This window comes from Anthonomus grandis, chromosome 7 (assembly GCF_022605725.1).
Source record: "Anthonomus grandis grandis chromosome 7, icAntGran1.3, whole genome shotgun sequence".
Lineage (NCBI taxonomy): Eukaryota > Metazoa > Arthropoda > Insecta > Coleoptera > Curculionidae > Anthonomus > Anthonomus grandis.
This window is the reverse complement of record NC_065552.1, coordinates 1,566,358-1,588,044: the sequence shown is the minus strand read 5'-3', so window position 1 is coordinate 1,588,044 and position 21,687 is coordinate 1,566,358. Positions and strand designations below refer to the sequence as shown.

Below are 21,687 nucleotides of genomic sequence, written 5' to 3'. Positions count from 1 at the left end.
TTATTTAATAGTGACAACAAATTAATCCTCCATCCTGTGAACCAGCGTTTCAACAAAAAGTAAATAACAGTGAATCATTCTTTCTATCTCCAATTGAAGAGCATGAAATTGTAGAGCAAATAAAAAATCTTAAGAATGGTGTCTCTTGTGGAAAAGATGGCATTACATCAAAAGTAATAAAAGATCATATTTTTTTACTCAAACCTCTGAAACACATTATTAACAACATTTTTAGTTCGGGAGTATATCCAACTGTTCTTAAAAAAGCTGAAATTATTCCTCTTTATAAGCAGGGTGATAGAAGGTTAATGAATAATTATAGACCAATTGCAATAATAAGTACTGTTAGAAAAATGCCTTAAACATAAATTAATGATATTCTTGAATAAACATAAATTATTATCCGAAAGTCAGTTTGCTTTTAAAGATAATGTTAATACAGAAAATGCATCACATTTTATTAAACAGATTATATGATATGGGCATAAGAGGAATAGCAAATAATCTATTCAGTTCATACTTGAGTAACAGAACTCAGAAAGGAAAATTAACAGAGGAGAAAAGTGATCCTGTAAAAGTGGGAGTTGATGTGCTACAGGGTACAGTGCTGGGGCCAGTCTTGTTTAACATCTATATGAATGGGATTTTTTCTGTGTTGAATGAGGGAAGGGTTCTCTGTTTTGCGGATGACAGTGTCATTATAGTAAATGGCAATCAGCTATTAGAAAAGCAGACTTAGCAATAAAATACATAAAGAGATGGTTGGAAATTAAATTTAACTTGGAAATCACACATAGAATTTGTAACTGCTAAAATAAGGCAGTTGATTTATAAGTTTTATGAGCTACATAACATCCTACCAATTAAAATTCTTAAAACTATATATTTATCTTTAATTGAATCAATTCTAAACTATGGTATTATTGTCTGGGAAGATGCTCGGAAAACTTTTATGTCAGCTTTAAATGTAGCACAAAAATATATAATTAAAATAATGTATTTTAAAAACAGAGGATACCCATCTGAATTGCTATTTCATGAATGCAAATTATTGACATTAGAACAACTCTACATAGTTAAAAACAGATTGTTATAAACAGGAAATATCTCATCAATTAAATACTACAAATTCATCTCGGCAAAATGTTAATATACCTTTAGTTCAGCCATACAGAGACATATCTATTTTCTTGGTTCCAAACTGTACAATTTCCTGCCTCTTTCACTAAGAACAGGAAACTATCGTCAAATTAAACATAGATTTAAAAAATGGCTTATTGATAGTGAGGTAGCTATTAATAATTTTGGCTAGATTAACTTGTTAATTCCTTCTCAGTATCTTTTTCCACTAAATTAGCTTAGTCTCCTTCCATAAATTAACATTATATAACCTCATTATTATTATTATTGTTTATTGTTCATTTACTGAAGTATTTCTAACTACTGCAAACACAGATTTATAATCCATTGTGCAGTTTAAAGTAAATTGTATAAAAAACAAATGTATTAAGTTTGAATAAATTGAAATTGTTATTCTTTTGACAAGTATCTTAATTCAGATTTTAGGTAATGTTTTAATTTTTGTTGTAGTATGTATCTTACGTGAAAAATCTTATTTGTAATTGTTTTAACAAACTCTTTGAAGTAGTTTTTTTTCAATTAATATTATTTTATCTTTTTTTTTTTACTTATGTAAACTGTATATGTGATAACATGAATAAATTATTGAGTATTATACAGGGTGTTACATGCAGGTTTTTAAAATTGGGACGAAATTCAGGGAGAGTTCCTTGAACAAAATCAAAAAAAAAAATTCTATGAACAAATTTCCTAAAGGTCTTAGGTTTTACACTAAAGGAAAGAAAAAAACTTACTACTGTATCTTACTAGCCTATGATACCTATTAAATGTTAAATCTTAAAAATAATGTACGAAAAAATATACTAAGAGAGTTTTTTCGTTTTTAGTTTTTTGGGTTTTTCCAACTGTGATAGCGGCGAAAATGGCGAGCCCCGAGGAAATCAAGGCGGAATACACCTCAAGTTTGACCGACTTGACTTTTAACAGTAAACCGCTGATTAATGTGCTCACCATGTTGGCCGAAGAGAACTTACCGAGTGCCAAGATTATAGTCGAGGCTATAGAAGAGCACCTCGCTAAGGTTATTTTTATTTTATTTGTTATTTTAGTTTTATAAGTAGGTTAGTCTATTTAGGTGAGGTGGGCCCCAAATATTTGGTTACTAATTTTTTTGTGACCAGTTGAGGGATCCACAGTCACCCAGCGATTTTAACATACAATTCCTATTTTGTGTGATATTTTTCAATAAATATATTTGTTGAAAAAGTAAGGCGCAATAATTTTTCCGTTGCAATTATTAGTTTTTTTTTTTTAAGTTTACTCAGTTTTGCAATATTATGTGATACAAAATTTGCTTTAGAAATCTGCCATAATCATCATACAATTTATCAATATTAAGGCTTATCCTTCTCATTGGGGTGTTACCTGTTATCAGGTTTTGGGTGTTCCCCAAAAGAATTTATTAAATTTTATGGCGGTTGTATACTTTGCCTGAAGTGAATTAATAGGAATAATAGGGCTTAATAGGTACTCGGCTATAAATTAGGGGTCTCATGGTAAAAGTTTGATGCTTATTTGGTCTTTTCGTAACACTAAGTGTGACCATTTTTTAAAATGTTTGCTAGCATTATACAGGCATCTTATGGTTTACATTTCTAAGTTTTTCTAAACTAGATATATTTAATAAACTAGCCAAAAATTACTTAAAGAATTATTGAGATATAAAAAATTCTAATTATATGAAATCAATCGCTAACCTAGCATTTTTGATTTGTGAGGGAAGGTAGCAAACCCAGTCTTGCACTTAAAAAAATTGTGATAACCAATTTTTATTAATATTTGGATGATTTATATAGCATGCCTTTTTTAATTTATAAGTAAAAACCATCTTGAGGTAGCATAATCTTTCCTTTACTGAAAACTCTCTCAATGCATTAAATCAAATATGGTTTATTGCCTAAAGTACAGTAACTTATTGGCAAAGCTAAAGAAAAATTTATTCTTTCTTTATTTATTTATGGGATCAACCCCATTACAAAACAAAGAAATTCAAATACAAAATAATATTTTAGACTAACACCCAATTTAACATTCCATAACAAAAATAATACAGTCAATATGATATGTTGCTATACTACATTCCAACAATTAATATAAACTATTAAAACAATAACAAATAACAATCCATATTAGCCCAATATTTGAATAAAATTAACAATAGAAAGAAAGAAAGAAAATGTGCTATATTACGTAAGACAAAACAAAATCTTGTGTACAAGAATCCTAAAAACTAAAAATTTCAAACAAACATAACATCTAAAACACTTTACCATAAAATTTACACACATTACCAAAATTAATTATAACAAAACAGATGGAAAAAATTAAAAAAAAGCATCTTTTTGATAAATTTGATCAAAAAGATGCTTTTTTTTAATGTCAGAGCACAGGTCAAAAGGTATCATTAAAAAAATCGTCAAGGCTGTAATATGCCCTGGATAATAAAAGTGATTTTAATTCCTTTTTGAATTTCTTAACTTCTAAAATTTGTCTGATACATAGAGGAACATGGTTGTAATTTTTTTTGCTAAGGTATATAAGTTCTTGGTGAGGGAGGATGTAGGAATTGGTAATGGAAAATCGTTAACCTGGCGAGCCATATGACCAGTGTTAGAGGGAGGTTTAGGACATTTATGAATAAGAGCAGCTGTTTCTAAGATAAAAAGAGTCAGGATTTTTTGAGATATAAAGAGAGGTTTACAAGAATCTCTTGACCCAGCGGAACATAGGTATCTAACTGCCTTTTTTTGAATCACAAAAATTATGTTTAATAATCCCTTGCTGCTTGAAACCCCAAAAAGGCAAGCCATAATGAAAATGGGACTCAATAAGAGAAAAGTACACTGAACGTGCAACTACCCCTCCCAGCTCATGCCCCGCCATTCTTACTGCAAAGCATCCAGAGGATAATTTTGATGCAAGATTTAGGATATGATCTTCGAAGCGAAGGCGACCATCAATGGTAATACCAAGGAACTTACAACTTTCTTTGTTTTGCAAGGGGGAGTTTTCACTAAACATAAGGCCCTGAACGTCACATGGGCAATCCCATAATAAAGGTTTTGCCCACATTAAATACAAGCCTGTTTGCAGTACACCACTCCGATAAAATCTTAAGATCCTTAAAAACCTGGGCTCTAACATTATCAGAATCTCTATGATTCCATAAAATGGTGGTATCATCAGCAAACTGAACCACTTTGCCCTGCAGTTTTAATGAACCCAAATCATTTACATAGAGCAAAAATAATAGTGGTCCTAACACTGAATCCTGAGGTACTCCAGTTTTAAGGGATCTGGAATCGGATAAACATCCAGATACTGTAACTCTTTGGGTACGATTAGACAGATAGGATTCCAGCCATTGCAATGCCACACCTCTAAAGCCATAATTATTGAACTTAGACAGCAGTATTCCATGATCTACACAATCAAATGCCTTGGATAAATCGCACAACACTGCCGCCGCGGACTCTCCAGAATTTAAGGACACACTCTCGAAAAAGCCGAAAACAGCGTCATGAGTCCCTTTTCCCGTTTGAAATCCAAACTGATTTGCAGATAAAATGCAATTATGTTGCAATAACGACAAAATTCTGATTTTTGCAAGTTTTTCAACAATCTTGGAGAGGGTAGATAATATAGAAATTGGACGGAAATTATATAATAATAATATCCTTTATTTGCCAACAAAATCGTATACAGGACGACAAAGCAACGTCATACAAAGGAGGATCTAGCTCCCATAGGGTACATTAATTTTTCTTATCTAGAATTCATAGAGGCAATATACTTATATAAACAAAATAACAAAATTTAAAATAAATATTCTAAATATCTAACACAAGTTAAAATTATTATCCAAAAGTAAAATTATAAAAACATTTAATCTGCAACCAGTGGTAAACAGCTTTTTTAAATTGGACTGTAGATTCAATGCTTCTAATATCAGCAGGTAGCATTCTATAAGCCCTGATGGCCATATAATGAGAACCTCTTTCATAGTAAGCTGAATTATGCAATGGAATGCGGAGATCGCTTCTATGTCGTGTAATCATTTATTTATTTATTTATACACGGGATCAACCCCATTACAAAAAATATATATATTTCTGAAAAAGAAATAAAAGCTATACTACCTAACCACTAATTACTAATTAACAATAATTATCAGACTTAATCTTAATACCAAGGATAATTAAACCGTTTTACAAGTAGTAACAATATTCTCTCAAAATCAGAACAATTAACTAAGAAAAAACAAAATATATTATTATCAATGACAATGATCAAATGTATTTCAAATCATTAATCATGGAGCAAAATTAATTCAAAAAACAAAATCTTACAAACTCTTAATAAGACTCCTAAAATGTAATAAGGAAATTCCTAAAACTTCAATTCCAGTAGAGTTTACCAGCCTCAAGGTCCTTTCGACAGGCGAGTGCATAGCATAGTTGGTACGATGATAAGGCAAAGAAAACAATCGATTTGCCCTCAGATTACGGTATGGAATATTGAATGAAATCCTATTAAGTAGTTCGGGACAAATCACAAGGCCATTCAAAAGTTTATAAATAAACACCAAATCATTCTCAGTGCGTCTCTTAAGTAAACTCCGCATATTCAGCAAGTTCATTGCTTCATCATAACAATGGTCATTAGGAACTGGAATGCGAAGTTTATAAAGGCAGAATCGTAGAAATTTATTTTGAACCCTCTCCAGTGCCATACAATTATTCATGTACAGAGGAGACCAAATTATTGATCCATACTCCAACAAAGAGACAACAAGTGATATGTACAACCTGTACTGTGACTAATCATAGTCACATCCTCAGAGTACATTGCCCTATTCTCAACAAACAAATGATTGTGTCTCTTCACAAATAACACCAAGGAAGAAAAGTATAAGGAGGGAAGGGTGAGTATTTTTAGTTTGCAGAAGTAAAGTCTACAGGAAGTTCTGTAGGTCATGCCCAATAAACAACGAATGATACGCTTTTGCATTCTAAATATATCTAGAGCTCCTCTTGCAGATCCCCAGAAACAGATACCATATTGTAAGATCGATTGTACCTGTCCGAAATAAAATAGGCGAAGAGATACCTCAGACACTACATCCCTTAATCTTCTAATCAATCCGCACAAGCTAGCTAATCTGGAATAAAGGTTTTTAATATGTATTCTCCCAATTTAAATTGGGGTCAATGTGTATACAGGGATTGACTGCCCACCAGACCACACAAGTAAAGATTCTGAGACAATATTGGCCTTCGAAAAATTAATCAACCCCGTTTTAGCAGAGTTCAAAGACAACTTACTGTCCAGACACCAGGTCCTCATGCGCTCCACTGCGGATGAGCAGCCCCGTGAAAGATCTGCCACTGTCTTTCTGGCAACTATAACTGATGTGTCGTCGGCGAATTGACAAATCATATCAGAAGGGAACAGCTCAGGCAAGCCATTGACATATAATAGGAAGAGCACAGGTCCCAAGATTGAGCCCTGAGGCACACCTCTTCCTATAATTTGGGGGCGGGAAAACGTTGGTGAGCCGGAATGTATCACACAAACTATTTGTTCTCTTTGCTCTAGATATGAACTGAGTAATTTAGATGCTGCACCCCTGATGCCATACCGTTCCAGGATGTCCAGCAGTAAAGAATGGTCAACCGTGTCAAACGCCTTAGACAAATCGAAATACAGTCCAGCTACACTGGCCTTTCTCTCAAGATTCTCCATAATATATTGTATTGCACTATAAATGGCCATTTCCGTCGATCTTTTGGGAACGAATCCGTATTGGTGTTTATTTATTATTTGGCTTATTCAAATCTCCACCCTTATAAAGAGGGATAACCACTGCCTCTTTCAAACATGCTGGAAAGATGCCATTATGAAAGGAATTGTTTATGACAGACGCTAAGGCATTCAATGCTGAGTCAGGCAAAAGGAGTAGTAATTTTGATGATATTCCATCAGCTCCAGCTGATTTATGGTTTTTTTAAGCTTTTAATTGCATCTTTAACATCAGTAAGGCTAACAGGATAAAAGAAAAAAGAAACTGACACTTGTTGAATATAATGCAAAGGATCAATATTAGTATTCACATCCTTGAGCAATAAATGAGGAATATTACAGTAATAATCATTTAAACTATTTGGTCTTACTTCTGGTTCTGAAACTTTCTTGTGAGAATGCCTGAAGTCATTTATAATTGACCAACATTCTCTCTGCCTATTTGAGGACACATTCAAGCGGTCACTATAATATTTAACTTTTGCTGCTTTTATCGTCTTTCTGTATAGACTACGATATTTCTGATGATAAAGAATAATGTTTGCATTAGTTGTATACTTGCACAACTTAGCCAAAAAACGGAGGTTTTTAGCCGAAGTTCTGAGGCCTGTTACCCATGGTTTTCTATTTTTCATTTTAAGTCTCTTTTTAGGAAAACACTGATTGATCTTGTCACATAGCAGATGAAATAACAAAGTAAACGGGTCAGGAGCCATTTCAACTGCATTCCAATTAACCAAAGCTGTAGTAGAAGAAAAAGCATTGAAATTTGCTCTGCTGAAAATTCTTCCTATATAATGAGCTGAAGGAAATACAGTGTTGCATGGAATCCTAGCGAGAATGGCTTCATGATCAGAAATACCAGATGAGAGTACTCTACATGACACATCATTTAAATTTGTACACAAATAATCAATAGTAGTTGCAGATGAGGATGTTATAAGTGTGGGTGAAAGAACATGCATCTTTAAGTCATAAGATTCCAATATACTTAAAAGGGATGTATGATATGATAGCAAGCTTACATCAGTGAAGTTAATATTAAAGTCACCAGCCAATATAACTATGGAGTGTAGTAACAATTGGGATAATAGAGAATCAAGTTTGTCCAGGAACATACCAATATCGCCTGTGGGTGGTCTATAAACACAAAGAACATATAAATTAAATCTCTTACAAAAACAAAGGAAGAATTCAAAAACCTTCTCCAACAGAAAGCTATCATACTTATTAATTTTACAGAAAAAAACTTCAATTGTTTGTTTTACTAAAATAGCTGTTCCTCCATGTATGGAGTGTTGCCGACAAAAAATTGATATAGGAATATAATCAGATATTAAGAAACATTCATTAGGCTTTAACCAGTGCTCAGTTAATAATACAATATCAGGAAAATCACATGAATCAAGTAAAATTTATTAAATACATTAAGTATCTAGCATAAATAACAGATAACAGGTAACATCAATATCAATCAAAATATGCTTTATTGTCATAAGAGATAATCTTGTTGACAAAGCTGTATGGGAAGAATGGCATTACCATACATAGGTACAAACAAAAAAAAACCACATATACAATACACAAATCATACATAAGTATAAAATAGCAACTAAAATAAAGCTCAAAAAAGAAAATCTCTTACAGCAAAACTTAAGTACTACATACACATTTCTGACAGGGCACAGACAAATATTCATCAGAAAATATAAAATATATAATGTCATATGTTAAAATCTATCTAAAAAGAAGTCATTTACTTCATAGTAGCCTCTTGCAACCAAAAATTTTTTAACCCTTTTCCTAAAGACTCTATTACTTTGCACTTCCTTAATATCCGCTGGAAGATGATTAAACATTTTTTTACCATCAAATATAAATGACCTTTTTATTAATGAGTTTGAGGGTACAGGCAAAATAACTTTTTTTTTACAATAAAATTAAATAAAATATAAGGACAACAATGGTTTAAAACAGAGTAACTACAGATATAAAGTTATATTGCACTTAAGCAGATTTTAAAATTCGTTGAAGTGAACTCAGAGAACAATGAAACAAATCTATACTGACACTATTTGAGTTCATCATCATTCTAACCATTGCAGAGTTTTCACCATATAGTCTACAATGTTGTTCAAGGTAGAATAATCTAGTCTGTCTGAGCACTGTATTAGGAGAAACATTTAAATTAAACTCACACAACAACTCAGGAGACTGTATTACATTGAAAAATCTTGTATGTTGTGACAATATCGCAGTTTTTACGTCGCGTCCCCAACTTTTCAATGTTCAGCAATCTATACATTTCATTGTAATTAATATCAATTCAAGGAATATTAAGCTTGTAAGCAATGTCTCTTATGAATTTACATTGAACTTTTTCTAGACACATTATATATTTAGCATAATAAGATGACCATATACATGAATTCGACTCAAGTTGACTGCGAACCAATAAAAAATACAGAAATTTGATGGAATCAATACCTGAAATTATGAGTGTGCCTCTTAATAAAACCCAACATTTTGTAAGCCTTATTACACAGGTTTTCAATATTTTTTTTGAAAAAGTTAGTCTGGAATCAAAAAGCACCCCAAGATCACATATCTCTGATACCTTCTCAATAAGTGAACTCATTAGATGGTACTGATGAAATGGTGGACTAAAACTCCTGGTAAATTGAATATTTTTGCATTTAGGACTGTTCTATTGTTCTTGCACCATAATTCAAGAAACAAAGTTCAAGATATGCCAAGTTACTGTTTATAATTCTAAAAATCTTAACATTATCAGCAAAAAGTAACACATTACAATTATCAAAACAATGAACATCATTAATAAAAAGATTCAATAAAAATAAAAACTGGAATGACATCCGCAGTTTTTAAAAGGAAAAACCCCTTCTGCTATACACAGGTTTATAAGATTCGTTGGAGGACTTATTATTAGATTTTTAATGCCTTTGATCAAGCTTACAGTGAGATCAAGTGGGTCCATACTTTTTTAATTCCGAAGGGAGCTGATAATATCTCTAACCTCGTTAAAAGAGACTGGCTGAAATTTAAAAGCTCTGGTCAGCATGAGGTAGTACATAGTTGAGTACGGTTATGTAGCTGGGAAGCAATAAAATAATGATTTATTCACTTTTATATTAAATATGCTAGAATTTAAGTTTTCAATGCAAAGTAATTATTGAAAACCTCCTGTTTATGTTAAGCAGTTTTCAGCAAGGTTCACATAACTTAAATGCGCAGATCTTATAAAAAAATTATCTTTAGATTAAGCCACTTACCACTTTTATATAGTAATTAAGAATCATAACTGTAGAACATAATTATTGTTGCTATCAGTCTGAATAAAAAAAAACTCATTTTACTTGTCTCTTTATTGTAAGAATAAATACATTCATAATGCCCGATGGAAAAGACAAGGTAAGTAACAGCAATGGATGTTTGTTTGTAAGCTTCCTAATTGAGGTCCTCACAAGTTTATAAATCAATCGAAGAATCAAACATGTAAGCACTTGAGTACCTTTGGTTTATTCCTATTAATTACCACTTCAGTTTTATAACCGAATAATAATAGCAATAAAACCAAAGATAACCAAGCGAGTTTACCTCTTTCCACACACAGGTCGGCACAGAAGTGAAACTGCCAATTTTATACCTGATCGACTGTATAGTGAAGAACGTCGGACAGACTTACACCGCAATATTCAGTCAGAATATCGTCTCGACTTTCTGCAACGTTTTCAAAATGGTTAGTATCACTTTTGTTGTTTTTCTTTTGATTGATCCGATTCGGATGCAACCAATCTTCTCGGGAAAAAAACGTTTATGAAATGTCTGGAACAATATGTGAATCGGTTCAATCGCATTGAGTGTATGCACTCGGCAACATTATTTCTGATATTTGTTCAATGTAGGTTGATGAAAAAACGCGCCTGGAAATGTTTAAGTTACGTCAAACCTGGAACGACGTATTCCCCCTCATGAAACTCTACGCCATCGACGTGCAGATTCATCAAATAGATCCCGCCTGGCCAGTCACAGCTTTACCTTCCAATAGTATCCACCTCAATCCGAAATTTTTAAAAAACACTGTAAGTATTTTTTTTTTATTGATTTAAACTCCAGTCAAACCACATTAATAATGTAATTACAATGAGGGAGTGCCTCCAACTAACTAAACAAAACCGAACTAACCTAATAAAAAAGGGACAACTATAGGGAACAAAAGTTACGGAACCGTGAGTGTCCGCTTATGGGAGCTTTCACTGTATACTAAAATGTTAAATTTATTGTTCTAATATTATATGGCTTAGTTTTATTCTCTTATATCCTTGGCTAAATATTCAGTGGCGCTTACGAAAAATGGCTGCTAGTAAAGATTTTTTGAAATATTTTAATTATTACGTACTTTAAGAGATACTGTGTATCCAATTTTGGTGATAATCATCAACTGAATAATTAAAATCTAACAATTGGAGTAATGACTGCTCTATCTGAAGTTCATTAGGAAATTGATTATTTTTAACGGCGATATTAAAAATTCTTGCCAGGGGTTGAGAGAGAAAATGAACACATAAAAATATATGTGGGTATGTTGTCAATACCTGTGGCTTTTTTTAGTTTTAATCTCTTTTTACTATGTCTTATTTCATCTTCTGTAGTGTAGAAAAAATTGAAACTGCCATAAAAATAACTTTTTTTAGGTATATCTGACTGAGAAAATTGCATCTGAAAAACAGATGCAAAATACTGTTTTTGCCTCCCTGGTCTGATTTTACGCTAGTTTTTATTACTACACTACCTATAGAGAACACTTTAATTAAATAACCACATTAAGATCCTAACTGTGACAATTATTCTTCTTGTAGCCGACGACTTCAAAAGCCAAAATGCCAACCGGTACCACCGATACCGTGTCGGCCGCGTTGCCGACAGTAACCCCGGTGGTACCCACGTTGGTAGCGGCCGATATCGATAAAGAAACCCTGCAGATGCAAGAGCAACTGATCAAAAAGCAAAAGGAACTGTTGGAGCTACAGAAGAAAACGTTGGAGTTGGAGGTGTTGCAGACGCAGGTGAAGTTACAGGAGCAGATGAAGGCCGGCGGGGTACCGCCCATTAGCACGGTGAGTTTGATGATTTTTTAGGAAAACTATTTAAAACTGTTACTATTTATTGTTATATTTAAAATGTACTGAAATTTTTCTATCTTAGAATATCCTGTTAAAACCGGAAGTTGCCAAGCAGCTGATTCCCGAGGGCATGGTGAAAACTAGACCGGCAGGAATCGTAAGTACACTAGTGGTTTATTAGGTTAGGATTTACGAACATATACAGGGTGTCTTTTTAAGTGCTTTAATTGTCATTACATTTCTGCCTGTACGTCGGCCAACGTTCTTTTACTCATTCTTATGTTTTTTTTTCTTTTAATATTATAGTTATGAATATTTATAGAATTTATAAATATTCATAATATTCCTCTTGATGTAATAAAAAACTTAATAATTTCAACATGACGGTGTATCTGCACATCGAGATTGGCGTTGTACAAGTTTTTTGAACAATTTTAAACCACATCGTTGGATTGGTAAGAACGATCCTATATGTTGCCCGCAAGATCGCCTGATATAACACTCATGCATTTTCCATATCGGGTTATATTAAGAAAGAGGTTTATCAAACTTTAAAAGACCTAAAGTTAAAAATAAGAGAACCGCGCAATAAATTTTCTCTGCAAATGTTAAGGAATATTCAAAGAAAAATTATAATCAATGCGCGAAAATGTTTAGAAAATAATGTTGGTCATTTCGAACATTTAGATTAATAACAATTTATTTCATAATTATGTACACTGTGTCCCAATTTGGATGAGATTGCACGGTATCTCTGTAATTTTTTAAGATATAGCTTTGCGGTTTTCGCGACACTGTATCACTTTTTTCTAAAACTTTTAAAGCCACAAACAGAAATATTCCAACTACTTTTGTTCCTAAAATACAGGGCGAAAATGAAAATGTTCACTTTTGGAAATGTTTTTCTCAGGTCCTGTATAAGATAGAAAACAAAATTATGTTAGTAGATTCTTTCGATCTTTTCTGACGGTACCGCAAGCGTAAATCAACTCAGTTTGCAGCTGTTTTTGCAGCTCGAATTAAAATAAGTGTCAAAATATATTTCGTACCCTTTTCCAACTAAGTCTCTCGTAAGGTACCACCAAGAGACTTTTCGGTCATTTGACCTATTTTACCAGTGTAAATCTGAAATTGACATACGTATCCTGAATTTTCGGAACGAATCCAAACTTTATAGCCACGTTTTACTGGTTTCTTTGGCATATACTGTTTTAGGGAGCTTCGTCCTTTGAATGGAATCATCGACTCATCAATAGCTTGATGTTGACTTGGTTTCAAAGCATTTTTATATGTATCAGATAATACATCTAACAAAGGCCGTAATTTGCAAAGCTTATCAAAGTTTTGGTGATCACGGCCAGGCTGTACAGAGTTGTCGTTTAGGTGCAAGTTGGCTGACATCCATGAAAACCTGTCTCTTGAAATTATTGAACTTATGAATGGATCTCTCATTTCCAATCGTGAGGACCAGTAATCCTTGTAGCTGGGTAGCTTTTTTATGCCCATTATCAAATTTATTGCAATAAAACCCTTTATTTCCTTTACATTAGTAGGCGTAAATGCATGACTATTACCTCCGTTTCTTTGCAAGGCATATAAGTTAGTTTGAAAAGCTATGTGGTCTAACAGATGTTCAGGGAATATATGCAAAAACATGTCGGTAGGGGTTTCTATATCGGTGGGAATGTTTATTCCTATTTCTTCTCCAAATTCTTTAAAATTTTGAACACAGTGTGAGTTGGAGTTAGTCCATATAGTTTTTTTGCGAATTTCCTGGGCTCGTATTAGTGACAAAGGTAGCTCATCCTCACTGCTCCATTCGGCTAAGTCAGCATCTTGGGACAAAGTATCATTCCCAAATATAATAGGCATATTTTCTATGTCAAACAAATCAGTTGCTAGCGACGCCGCTGCCGTTGGGCCTACTATTTCTGCGTCCCCTTCAATCTCATCTTCAGTAACATCTCCTAACTCGCTAATGTTGTCACAAGGAATTTCTTCCAAATAATCATACAGGTCATTAAAAGGTCACATAAAATTAATCTGTAAATAAAAATAAAATCCTATAAAAAAAACGTTAAAAAAATACTCATGAAATTTTAAGAAAATTATTTGCCTAAGAGACTGGTGTCACCGCCCTGAGCACACCATATATTTTCTATAAAACTAATACCTTTTTCTCAAAATTGCATTCTAGCGATAACATAAATATCATCCTGAATATTTTATTTCTAATATAAAAGCAAATCTTACCACCCATGGTCCCAAAAACTGATCTAACAGCCAAAAAACAAGGAAACTTGTTACCACAACAATACCACATGCGAACATTAATATGCCAACTGTCCAAATAATACTGGACTCTTATCGGCGCTTAAATTTAGAGGAGCGACACGCGACTGAGCGACCGTCAGTAAAAATTAATTTGTAAGTGTCCTCACCGCAGGCACACTAGCACACAAAGGGTTAAGCTACCCTCAAAAATTGTACATATAATTTTAGTGCCCAGTACAAAACATGAAACACTAAAACCCAATCAGCCTCGTTGCTGCCATTCAAAAGTAATATGTTGGTTTTCTTAATACCAATATCTTGTATTATTATATTATTAAATATGCCGCTTATATGGGATTCGTCAGATCATATTACCTCTTTTGCAAAATCCAGATCTTCGTTAGATTTGGTTAAAAACCAATAAGAAAATTCCAATCGTTTAAGTCGATCGTCAGAATGCAATTCTCGAACAATATTTACCTTATACGGTTTAAATTTGTTTTTTTTTTAAATTTTTTTTTGCACTTTTGTTTTTGATACTCTGGATTGGATTTTAACGGAATACAGTAGCCCGCGATGGCTGACATCTTTCTGGAAATCTAATAAGATCTTTTTTATTTTTTAACAAAATAAAATAAGTTGATTCTTTACATGTTTAAATATAATTGCAGTGCTGCTTCGAGTTTTTTGTTAGAAAGGTTTAAACATTTTATAATATCATGCTTTTAAAAAATTTTGAATTATTCAGCCATCATTAATGATTTGTATTGACTCTGTGACTTATGCAATGCTTATATAGTATCCATGAATGCAACAAACATCATTTTTGAAGCTAAAATTTAGTAAAAATTAGGTTGTAATACATCAATGTATTCAGAAAAAAAAATGCAAAAATTTGACGTTAGAATATATAGGGTGTTTCATTTAAAAAATGCCAAGTTTGTGCCCAATCTTAAAAACAGTGCTGTAAATTTTTTTTTAAATACGCCCTTGACTTTTATGTAAAAATTTCTATTATAAGCAGTTTTAATTTTTTTTTTATCCTATGCAGGGCCTAAGAAATAACATCTCAAAAAGTGAACATTTTCGTGTTCGACCTGTATTTCAGGAACAAAAGTAGTTGGAATATTTCTGCTTGTGGCTTTAAAAGTTTAAAAAAAAAAGTGATACAGGGTCGCGAAAACCGCAAAAAATTACAGATACCCTGCAATCTCATCCAAAATGGGACACAGTGTACACCCTTTTAAGCTTATTTAAACAACCAAGTCATTTTGTGTCTAAAGTGGAATTATTATTAATATTACCACTTTTATCTTATTTTAGCGTTTATAACTAAAAAGATAAACTTTATAATAAGATAAACTTACTGTTTTAATAAGTAATTAGTTTACAATTTAAAAAAATTCAGGCCCGCATTCTTCGACGTTATTAAGACGTCGAAACATTGGGAAACGTATAGGAAATAAAAAGTGCTTTTAAAATAATTTATGAAAAATACAGGTCCGTATTTAAAAAAAAATGAAACTGATAGCCGTGGCCAAGATACTTAAAAAAAAATTAAAGGTGAAGTTTTGTAGAGCACAAAAAATTATAAAACCTTGCAATTGAAAGTAATTTTCTAAAATCAATAGTTTTGGAAATAATAATTATAATAAAATTTGACGTTTTTTATAAATCACCCTGTAATTCACGAACTAATAAACATATTACATACCTGTAAAAGGATTTAGAATAAAAGATAAATTGGCGACTTTTTTAGCATTAAACTCCTGTACTTGTACCTGTACCTATGTTCGTTTAATTTTGGAATATTCTTTCCAAGTCTGCTCTCTGTACTATCAGAACCATATTCAAGAGCTTGAAAATATACAGCGAAAATTTCTTAAATTCTTTTGGTTTAAATGCGAAAGAGTGTATCCGGAAATCGGCTTCTAACATCATCGTTTGCTTGAAAGATTTCAGGTAAAATCCTTACAGGAAAGACGGGATTAGGCCAATAACACCTCTACAAAAGGACAAAGCGCTCCAAAAAATTTTGCTCGTGACGTCACGCGTTTGGGCCATGCACTTCGGGTTGATTTTCAGATGAATTCGGCTGTTGACGCTGCCGTTGTTCGTCCGCGGAAGGCTGCCTGCAACGCTGCCAGACTTTTCAGATTGCCGTGAACATTAGGATGCTCTATTACTATCTTAAAATAATTAAATCTATATCTTTAACTGCTCTTACTTTACAATTTAGTTAAAAAAAAAGAGTGCATCCTTATTTCTCTTTTCATAATTTAAACTTTCATTTTTTCAAATTTTATCATTTATCTAATACCTTGTTACTTGCCAATAGGAGTTCTTTCTATATAAATCTGACAGCGGCGCATCTACTAGCTGTGCCACCTGATGAAATGAGAGGTTAGGTTGTTTATATTTATGTTCTGTTGTTGCCAGTATTTCTGACGAGATCCGCAGTAAACATTAGCTCATTTTTGTGTTTTTTTTCTAAAATCAGTTTATTTCCGCGAAACGTGTATGTTATATTTATGTAAACTCTTCGCGTACTTTTAAATCGCAAAATCGTACTTTCGGACTAGAAAAATCCTCTGAAAAACCGGGTCTCCGGCGCGCCGCGGTTTTATTTGTTTATATCAGACTTTAATAGTTCAGTTCGTGTTTAATTTAATGTTTTTCTCCTAGTTCGGCTTGTAGTTTATACCAGGGTGTAAATATGCCTTAAATGTGTTGTGTTCCGGGTTGTAACGGAAACTATAAAAACGGACCTAAAGTGCATGTCTTCGGTTTTCCTAAGGATATACCTAAATCTAAGGGGAAAATGGGTAAAAGACATACACAGAGATGACTTTGAGCCCACAAATAACACCAAAGTATGTGAAGCTCATTTTCCTGAAGGTAGTATAATAAAGATAAAGTACTCTTTATTTATACGTTTTATTATACATATTAAGTTCAAGATTCCAACACAGGTAAAATTTTTACAATAGAATTACTAAAACCATGACTGAAATTTTTGAAACTTTTTTAACATCAAAATTTAAAACTTCATATACTTCCCATAGTTTAGATGATTTATATGCAATACTTGAAGCAATAGACCTTACTATGATTACCCTGTCTTTGAAGGAAAATGTTACCAATAATGACAACCCCGACTGTGACTTAAATCTGCCACCTACAAATACTGCTACCGAGACTGCTACCAATACCCTTGGCAATACTATTCTCGATCACGCCAAACCATCAAATGACATAAATAAAATGAAATGTGTGTTCCATTTTGTGTCAAACATACTAAAAAGTTTTAAAAACATTGAAGACAACAAAATAGTGCATTCTTTAGATTTTATTTGTGAACAATTAGCTTTGTTTACAACTGCAAAGGAAAGGTACAGATATTCAAGTAGTACAATAATTTTGACTTCTATAATCTATACTATTAGTCCTCATGCATACAAGTATTTAAGAGATTATGGATCCCTAATTTTACCACATCCTCAAACTATAATGGGTATTTGTAAACACATGACCGATCCCCACATAGATGAAAAAAAAAATGTTTTTAACTTATGCCTGAAATGTGTTTAGTTTACTAAAGGATCATGAGATTTGTGACACTCTTTTTTGATGAAATTCATATTGACCCTTACATGGACTATAAAGGCGGTAATATCACTGGAACATCAGTCAATAATAAGTCTCTAGCTTCAACGGCATTTACTTTTATGATTACAAGTGTGTGTTCCAGCTTTTAGGAAGTAGTTCACATAGCTCCCATCTCCAAAATTACATCAGACATACTTTATAATTTTATTAAGACAATTATTGAAAATTTAGAGGAGATTGGGTACATAGTTTTTTAATAGTGTGATAATAATGCCATTAACGGGAAAGCCATTAGTCATTTTTCAACTGCAGACCAACTTAGCATTGTTTATCCTCATCCCATAGATAATCAGAGACCATTATTTTACCTATTTGACACAGTTCACTTACTTAAATGTGTATTTAATAATTGGCTTAACTCTAAACCAGACCAAAAATTTTATTTTCCTGATTTTGACACCTCGAAGAAAAAATGTGCTTCTTTTTCTGCAATTAAAAAATTACATAAACTGGAGTATACCTAAGCCTTTTAAGCTTTTAAAGTCAATATATGTATTTATGTGTATATAATAACATTTTTTTATACTTAATGGTATAAAAAAATACCTTAATACGTATGTTGAATTTTGGCGCAGATGTAGGAGAGTTGGGAGTCTGCATTTAATATTACACCATAATATTTAACCTGACATTCAACCAGAACTAAAACATGCCTTTAAATGTTTCCTGAACTCTATTCTATTCCTAGCATTTTTTAAAATAAGCCAAATATTGAGATATTAGCATATGAAATCCCTTGGTTTTTAAAAATCGGTGGCCCACATCGATGACGTCACGCGCCAAGCACTAAGGCCTTGTCTTTGAGTAGGTGTTGATTAGGCTAGATTTACAGTTCTCAGACTTTTTTCGAATTCAAGCGCCCTCGTATCTCCTATAGTTTCGAAAATGGCAATAGTCACACATGGCAAATAGCACACCCTGCATAGCTGAAAATTTCCTCTGTTGAAAATGTGTGTAAACTTGACAACACAGAATCAGTGAATATGTTTGTAAACAAAACACCTCGCTTGCCCCTAAGCACATGTTGAACTCAAACAAAGTTGTTGTTAACTATTTCTAGCCTTTCAATGTTTTAAGATTGCATACAAGTTTATTGTATTACTAGATTCTTTCTTGTCCACACTTGTGTTCTTTAGATCAGCTAACAAAAGATCTTTCTATATCCTGTTAGTCTGAACTCGTATCGTTTCATTGCAGGCGACAGCGATGAACCAAAGAATGAGCCAACAGCCGAGAATCAACCCGGTGAATCCCGCATTGGCCGCAGCCGTACGCCCGATCCGAGATCCCCGGCTGTTACGGCAACAGCGCCAACAGCAACAGCCGAAACCGGCGAGCACGGCGATCGTCGTCACTCCCGGATCGTCTGTAGCTACAACTGCTAGTCAAAAAATAACTGAAAACAATAATAAAAATGTAACGAGTAAAGTGAGTAGTAGTGTTCCTAAAGATCCCCGTTTAACATCGTCTAATAATAAAAAGTCGAGACATCACAAGTCTAATCGCGTTTCGTCGCCGTTACCTCCTCAGGCGCCGGAAATTGGGCCGGTGGTGCTGGCGGTGGATCAGCCGAAAATCGCCGCTAGAACCTCCGACGACGGTTCGTCGTTACATTCGAGTTCTAGCGGCAGTTTGACCGGCTCCTCGACCGACACCCTCGGTAAGTCGTCGAGTAGGCGCAATAGACGCGATAAAAGGCGAGAGAAGGATAGCAAACGGTCTCAAGACGGCTTCGACGAGGTCGGGGTGGGGGGTAAGCGCGAGAGGTTGACCAAAAAGGCGGATTTCGTTGAGAATAGCCGTAAAAAAGAGGGAGGCGTCGACGCATTTAAGGGTAACGATAGTGGGTTTAAAAGTGTCAAAAACAAGAATAGGAATTATATGAGAAGGAATTTGAATGATAGTCCTGTTGTGGTGCAGGACGAGGATTTTAGGGAGGCGCAACAGCAGCAGCAGCAGCAGGAGAAGGACGGCTCTAGGGAGAACTCGCCAAGGATGAAAAATTGTAAGTTTTGTTTATTTATTTACATGTTAATCAAGTAGCACTTTTCTAGCATCATTTCATTATAATCCAAACTGTAAAAGGCAGATCTCATATAGACTTTACAAAGTTTTGATAATTCCTATTTTATATCCATAGGCCTCCAGATATGTTAAAACAGATATCTTTAAGATGTAATTTGCCCTTGAAATTCAACTTTTCTTGGCATTTTTTTCAGATTTTTTTTTTCCTACGATCTTTTGCATAAATGCCTTGTGGTTACCGACTCCTTAAAAAAAGAACTGTGTTACTTACCAATGCAAAATTGATAATGTGACACTACCAAGATCAGCTCACTTTAACGAGTAATTTTTGATAGCTCACTTTCATTTAGTTTTCATATCATAAAAAGAAATTATAAAATGCTGGGTTTTGTTGTCAGGAACTCTCCATTCTTTGATAATATCTCTAGCATAAAACTTCTGTACTTTATCTATGTTCGTTCAATTTTGGAATATTCTTCCCAAGTCTGGTCGCAACATTATCAGAACCATATTCAAGAGCTTGAAAATATACAGCGAAAATTCCTTTGGTTTAAATGCGAAAGAGTGTACCTGGAAATCGGTTTCTCACATGATCGTTTGCATGAAAGATTTCAGGTAAAATCCTTACAGGAAAGAAGGGATTAGGCAGATTTACAGTTATTACATTAATTAATTAATAGCGTAATTGACTCACCAGAGATCTTGCAACTTCTAAATTTACACACTCCTCGGCTATCAGCTCGCACTTCTCAAACTTTTTACCTTTCAATACCTCGAACCAACATTACAAAATTTTCGGCTATACGTAGAGCTTGCAATACGTACAACTAACTATATACCGAATCAATGCGATATATTTAACTGTAGCCTAGCCGAAATTAAAAGAATTCGCTTAGTTTAGATAATCTTGTTTTCTTCTTTTTTATATATTTATTAATAATTGATTATAATATTAATTTCATTTTGATAAGATGATTTCATGTTTATATACATCGTTTCCACTCTATTATTGGAGTTTCTCTGTTGAGTGATGTAATGAAAATAAATAATTCACATGCTCTAGCTGTTCAGAAAACATGAAATTTCTTCCATAATTAGAGGCTATTCCATATAGCGGAAAAAGCATTTATCCACTCATTCAAAAAAAATCTTACAGGCTTTACAAAAATCTTAATATTTTGAAAAATCTTTTAACAATTTAATTGATTTTGCTATCATATGAAAGCCAATGAGTGTCTTTACCAAAAAAGTCTCTTACAAGTATTGAGTAATTAAAAAAATGATCCCATCAAAGGCTTTACAATCATCTAATTATCTTGAAAATTCATGATACCATTTTGTGGTTTCATATGAAAGCCAATGAGTTTCTCTACCGAAAAGGTTCTTTTAAGTTTCATTGAAGCTACAACCGTTTTGGAGTTAACGACTAGTTTTTCAATAGATCGAAAAAATCTTGATACTGTCAAAGGCTTTACAAAAATCTAAATATCTTGAAAACTCATATAACGATATTATTGATTTTTTTAATTTCTTTACCAAAAATGATCTCGCAGGTTTCCATGTAACTACAACCGTTTTGGAGTTATTGAGTAGTTTTTCAATGGGTTAAAAAAATTTTGATACTGTCAAAAGC

The 21,687-nt window shown here is 33.2% G+C and overlaps 1 protein-coding gene across 3 annotated transcripts in view; it reads left to right on the top strand.

The window, feature by feature from the left end:
* The window catches only part of LOC126738099 (pre-mRNA cleavage complex 2 protein Pcf11), a 67,162-nt gene that overhangs the window by 5,710 nt on the left and 39,765 nt on the right, over positions 1 to 21,687 (top strand). For 2 of the 3 annotated variants that reach the window (XM_050443246.1, XM_050443245.1), the window contains exons 2-7: positions 1,968 to 2,161; positions 10,577 to 10,702; positions 10,869 to 11,045; positions 11,823 to 12,080; positions 12,169 to 12,243; positions 19,227 to 20,034. In XM_050443246.1, coding sequence (XP_050299203.1) covers positions 2,003 to 2,161; positions 10,577 to 10,702; positions 10,869 to 11,045; positions 11,823 to 12,080; positions 12,169 to 12,243; positions 19,227 to 20,034 — 1,603 coding nt within the window. In that variant the 5' untranslated portion in view covers positions 1,968 to 2,002. The remainder of the gene's footprint in view (positions 1 to 1,967; positions 2,162 to 10,576; positions 10,703 to 10,868; positions 11,046 to 11,822; positions 12,081 to 12,168; positions 12,244 to 19,226; positions 20,035 to 21,687) is intronic. The other variant, XM_050443247.1, reaches the window with a different exon arrangement.